The sequence below is a fragment of the Leptonychotes weddellii genome, unplaced genomic scaffold, assembly GCF_054177405.1.
Source record: "Leptonychotes weddellii isolate Sample4059 unplaced genomic scaffold, ASM5417740v2 HiC_scaffold_4440, whole genome shotgun sequence".
In the NCBI taxonomy this organism is placed as follows: Eukaryota; Metazoa; Chordata; class Mammalia; order Carnivora; family Phocidae; genus Leptonychotes; species Leptonychotes weddellii.
In genome coordinates this window covers 1-6,440 of record NW_028011216.1, presented here as the reverse complement: position 1 = coordinate 6,440, position 6,440 = coordinate 1, and the positions used below count along the sequence as shown (strand labels likewise).

Below are 6,440 nucleotides of genomic sequence, written 5' to 3'. Positions count from 1 at the left end.
ATTTTATTGCAAAATTGCACAAGAAAATTTCAACTGATCTGTTTAATCAATGTATCTACCATCTATTTTTTCCTGTATATATCATCTATCATTTTTCTTTATAGCACATTTTTAGATACCCTAACTTTAAAACTTATGTCTATTGACAGCATTTCCACCTCTAATTAAATAGTCCATTTTTAAATTTTTTCAATAAAGATTATTTTAAAACTTGTGTGCATTTTGTGTCTTTTCTTGTACTTTCTGCTGGTATGCTCTTCAAGTTATGCTGTCCCAAATCACTATTTCCACATATGAGTTTCCCAAATTTGTTGTCTGAAATGGCAACTACTTGTAATCTTCTTAATCCCCTACTTGTTTTACCATGTTGAATATCCTCTGGCATTTGGCTCACGGTGGAAGCCCATATGCTGTGGGGAAACAGTCAAAGGACTAGTGTTAGATATTTGATTCTGTTTCCAACTTGTGGGGTCTTTTAAATAAATATTTTAATATGTCAGAAAATAATAAATAAATCTGTTTACACCATACCAAATTCAGTCCACACACTTATTAAACACTGTGCAGAAGTTTTCTACAAACATCACACGTGTTTTGTTTCAACTTATGAAGAATAAAATGTTTTTCCAGCTATAAAGAGCTTCTTTTGAAATGAGGTGGAAAAACTATTTCCATTCATTTTTATCTGAATCATTATTGTGATAGTAAAGTTTTGGGGGAAGGGATTGGTATGTCATGATAGAAGTGACATATAAGCTTGCACGATCTCAATAGCTGTGCCATGTCCCCATCTAAAGCATGCAAGTATATTATACTATGTGATATCATCATCATCATCATATATAATAATATACAGCATGTTTAAAGTTCCATAGAGTAGGTAAAGGAGGGCCAAAATGATGGAGAAAGGATTTCGTAGAAAAAATGCCAAAGTAATAAGCTCTGTTATCATAACACAACATTACCAAAGGATGAATGACTTGTTACAGTTCTCTTTGCTTTGAATGTAAAACATAAGAAATCATCTCAGTTCTACTTCATTATACTACTCATTAACTCTGTTTATCCCAGTTGAAAATTGGGGTGTATTCATGTAGCTGTATATGTATACTTGTGTTATGTACAACCTACTCTTTATGATTTTTCTTAAAAATTTACTCATTATTTCATGTCCTTAATTCTAAGATAAACATTTGTTTCATATTTCAATGCTTTTATAATAGGTGTTCATTCAAAATTGATATAATCATTTAATGTAATGTTTATTTTCTTGAAAAATAAGTAATTAAATTTGTGGTACACTTGAAAATAATAGAAATGAATTTATATTTATACAAAAGTATGTTAAAGGAGAAGTTATGGTGTAACTTATGTGATCAGAACCATGATTTGGACTATAGAAATAAATCAAAGGGTTTTTTTTATGTATGGTTTTTTCACATAGGCATCACTTAAAACAGTTGCTGTGTATTAAAATAATTTGCTTATTAGAAGGGATATATGTTTTTTTATCAACTATATGTATGAGTCTCACTAGAAGAGATATCAAAACCATTTCCATAAACTATGTACAAGGATTTAGAGATTGGGAAATATGCAATTAAATGCTCTCATAATTCTCTATATCAAAACCTTATTTAAGCTAGACTTTGAAACATGGATATAATTTGGAAACGTAGGAGATTTCATGAGGAGGGTAATATAAAGCTTCAGAAATGCAATGATGAGTCTACAGAACATGAAAGGTATTGCTACAGTCAAGACACTTTTTTATGTCTCTATGTTATGAGCCATATAACATAACAAGCTACCCATCTTCCCTTGGTCTCCTTTTTCCATCTGTTTAACTATATTCACATCACTTCACATTGGTTGGAAGAATAAAAGTGACAAGATAGTTTTCTGCAGCAAAAAATGAAAATAATTTTAAATATTTAGGTTATTTGAAATGTTACATGACACTGAAACCTGGAAAAAGTCGATGTGGGATTTATCACAATGAGAGAGACAGTGCCAGATGCTATTTTCATAAATTCCAACATTATTAAAAAAAATAATTAACCCAATATCTAACATCAGCACATTAGATAAAAGTTAATTAGATAAAGAGAAAAACACATGAGTACAAAAAATAGGATTTTCATCAAAAGAAACAAAGATGTAAGAGAATAATCTACTTACATATATGAGTAACTCTATAAAATCCATCATAAGACATATATGTCAAATAACTGAAGCTTGTGAGTAAATTGAGTATTTTCCTAAACTGCAAAATTTAGTCAAGATTAATTTATATTAAAATCAAATTTTCAGGGTGGCTGTGGCTCAGTTGGTTAAGTGTCCCGACTCTGGATCTCAGCTCAGGTCTGGATCCCATGGTCATGAGTTCAAGCCCCACGTTGGGCTCCATGCTGAGTGTGGCGCCTACTTAAAAATAAATAAATAAATAAATAAATAAATAAATAAATAAATAAATAATCAAATTCCCATCAGATATTGAAAAGCAAATCCTATAAAGTAAAATGAATAAAATATAGATGCAAAATCTAGGATATTAAAAAATGATATAAATGAAATGTCATGGAAGATGATAGTTTTGGAGGAATAGAAATCTCATGCAAATCTCATTGTATATGTAGCTTATCACAGGAGTCCAAGTCACTGAAGAAGTAAGAGAAAAAATTTTCATAATTTCTATATAATTAAGATAGAAAGTGAAGGAATATAAGAGAAAATTAATTTCTATTATAACTGACAATCAGAGGGGCGCCTGAGCTGTTCAGTCAAATATCTGCCTTTGGCTCAGGTCATGATCCTGGGGTCCTGGAATTGAGCCCAGAGTCAGGCTCCCTGCTCAGCATGGAGTCTGCTCCTCCTTCCCCCCTGTTCCTGCTCCTACTCTCTCTCTCTGAAATGAATTTAAAAAAAAAATTGACAACCTGAGATTATTACTAACAAGACTCTATGATATATTATTGATCTTTAGTAGAAATAATTCCAAACAGCTATTTAATTGAGTAATAAACAACTTCAAATTTAATCACCTTTCCATTACTCCTTTTAATATCTTTTTTTTTTCTTTTTGAAACAAAGTTTTATTCAGGACACAATTGATGCAATATGAAATGGGGCAACATTTTCAACATCTGTTTTCAAAATGTTCTCTCCATAGAAAGAGTTATATTATTAAAATCAAATAAAAGCAAGTAGCTTAATTTTAATTTCTTTTTTCTTTTCTTTTCTTTTCTTTCCTTTCCTTTTTTTTTTTTTTTTTTTTGCTTAACTTTAATTTTCCTGTAAAATAATCAGCTAATCTCCATAGGACTTTAACAAGAGCTAATTTAATATCTTTTCTCCTCAGACAGTAGATAACAGGGTTCAAGGTTGGGGGTACCACAGAATAGAACATAGACACGAACAAGTCAGGAAGAGAAGGTTCATCAGAGTTTGGCTTTAAATAAGCAATAGCACCTGTTAGAAGGAATGTACTCACTACAAAGAGGTGAGGTAAGCAGGTGGAAAAGGCTTTGCCCTGCTTCTGTCTGGTTGGGATCTTTAACACGGTAGAGAAAACATGTACATAAGAGACCACAATGCAAACTAAACATGAAAATCCATAACAGACCCCAATGGCCACACTGACATTAATAGTTGCATGTTCCACAGAACAAGTGAGCTTCAGTAGGGCGGGCACATCACAAAATAACTGATGTATCTTAGTGGACCCACAAAAATTTAAAGAGAATGTCCCAGCTGAGTACAAGACTCCAAAGAACCCTCCACTGAGCCAGGAGACTAACACCAGCTGGACACAGACCTCTTTGCTCATAACAGCCTCATAATGAAGAGGGCGACAGATGGCAATATAGTGGTCATAGGACATTGCAGTGAGAATGCTAATCTCGGACCCAGACATTAGTATCACAAGGAAGACCTGTAACACACATCCCAGAAAAGAGATGGAGTCAGTGAAGGCGATGGAGTTGAGGATGGATTTGGGGACTGTGGCAGAAATGAGACACATATCTAAGAAGGGTAAGTGCCTTAGGAAAAAGTACATTGGAGTGTGGAGGTGTTGGTCAAGAATTGTGAGGAGGATGATAATTAAATTCTCCACTATGGCCAGTAGGTAGATCAGTAAGAGGAACACAGCATGTAGCCTCAATAGCAACTGGTTCTCAGTAAATCTCAGAAGCAAGAATTCCATTATTACTGTTTGATTCATCATATTTTAAAATTAAAAGCCACCTATTGAATAAAGAAAAAAGTTATATTAAAGTAACAAAATATTATCTGCTTCTTTATTTTTGAAACATGTATATTTTAGCATCATGGGATAGATGGAAAATTTAAAATACCTAGATATCTATATTTATACTTTACTCAGCTATAAAACAACTATAGACATAAGAGTACAATGTAACTGGACTTAAATTCACTGTGAAAGATGATGAGAATTCCCATTCCCTCCCTAACTCAATACTTGAAATGCTTTTTGAGTATATTTATTTCATCAAGATTTGTAGAATTGGCTACCTAATTCTAATGTAATAGAATACATATTTGTTATGTATAAATGTTACCCTACTTGATGTAAATGTTGATGTGGATTAGAAGTCATGGATGAATTTTCTGTTTGTAGCATATTGCAATGGGTTTAAATAATCACTAATATGTGGCACCTGGGTGTTTCAATTGGTTAAGCATCTGTCTTGGGTTCAGGTCATGAACTCAGAGTCCTGGGATCTAGCCCCACCTTGATCTCCCTGCTCACTGGAGAGCCTGCTTCTCCCTCTGCCCTTCACCCCACTCGTGCTCTCTCCCTCACTCTCTTAAATAAATAAAATCTTAAAAAAAATAATTACCCAGTGTTGTATGCAACTAATGAAACATTGAACACTACAACAAAAACTAATGATATACTATATGTTGGCTAACTGAACTTAAAAAAAAAATCACTAATTTTAGCCGATATTCTAATATATTAAATACTTCTCATTGAATGACATTAAGGCTTATCCCCATGTTTTCATTAAACACATATTTTTTGGTGAAAATATCACCAATAGTATTTTCTTTTTGTGCAGATATTTACTAAAAAAACAAAACAGAGGGGAGCCTGGGTGGCTGAGTCAGTTAAGCATCTGCCTTTGGCTCAGGTCATCCTGGGATCAAGCACAACATCAGACTCCCTGCTCAGCGGGGAGCCTACTTCTTCCTCTCCCGCTCCCCTCTGCTTGTGCTCTCTCTCTGTAAAACAAAATAAAATTTAAAAAAAAACCTTAAAAAAACCTAGAAAGGCACTCTGGTAATTTTATCCAATTGGTTTACAAATGCATAGTACCATTTACCAAATAAAAGAGCAAAATTTATACTCAACTAATGAATCATTGAACATTATATCAAAAACTAATGATGTACTATACCTTGGCTAATTGAATTTAAATTTTAAAAAAGGGAAAAAAAGAACTATAAGGCAGATTTTTTGCATGCAACACTAGCAAGTATTTAATTAATACCAAAAACCAACAAATATTAGAGATGTCAACTGTATCTAATGAGAAAAACAGTGTCCTCCCATTTTAAACTTACACAGGATTTATAATCCACGGTCACTCACAAACCCCATGGGAGAGATCTGTGATCATATTTTTGTCCCTCAGATCATTCTTGTCTTTAGAGATTCTCTTTGAATTTACTTTAGCATCACTTCAGTGACAATTTCTTTAGATCTCCATGCAGCCTCTTTCAACCCCTCACAATATGTGTGGCTTTCTCAGTGAACACCCTAATGTAAGAAAAAATAATAATAATTTTCCTTAAACCTCTTTAAGTGAATCTCAGCCTTTGATACACAAGGTTTTTTTTTTTTAATTTTTTATTGTTATGTTAATCACCATACATTACATCATTAGTTTTTGATGTAGTGTTCCATGATTCATTGTCTGCATATAACACCCAGTGCTCCATGCAGAACATGCCCTTTTTAATACCCATCACCAGGCTAACCCATCCTCCCACCCACCCCCCTCCCCTCTAGAACCCTCAGTTTCTTTCTGAGAGTCCATCATCTCTCATTGTTCATCTCCCCCTCCGATTTCCCCCCTTCATTCTTCCCCTCTTGCTATCTTCTTCTTCTTCTTCTTCTTCTTCTTCTTCTTCTTCTTCTTCTTCTTCTTCTTCTTCTTCTTCTTCTTCTTCCTTTTTAACATATATTGTATTATTTGTTTCAGAGGTACAGATCTGTGATTCAACAGTCTTGCAAATTCCCAGCGCTCACCATAGGACATACACTCCCCAATGTCTATCACCTAGCCACCCTATTCCTCCCACCACCCACCACTCTAGCAACTCTAAGTTTGTTTCCTGAGATTAGGAATTCCTCATATCAGTGAGATCATATGATACATGTCTTTCTCTGATTGACTTACTTTGCTCAG

The 6,440-nt window shown here is 33.7% G+C and overlaps 1 protein-coding gene across 1 annotated transcript; it reads right to left on the bottom strand.

The window, feature by feature from the left end:
* Nucleotides 1-240: 240 nt before the first annotated feature.
* LOC115945064 (olfactory receptor 14K1) lies at nt 241-4,228 on the bottom strand (the record flags this gene model as incomplete). The annotated part of the gene is made up of 2 exons (XM_081810933.1): nt 3,285-4,228; nt 241-410 (listed from the first exon to the last, which is right to left on the bottom strand). Coding segments are annotated over exons 1-2 (1,114 nt in total), but the record flags the coding sequence as incomplete, so codon positions are not given.
* Nucleotides 4,229-6,440: the final 2,212 nt, after the last annotated feature.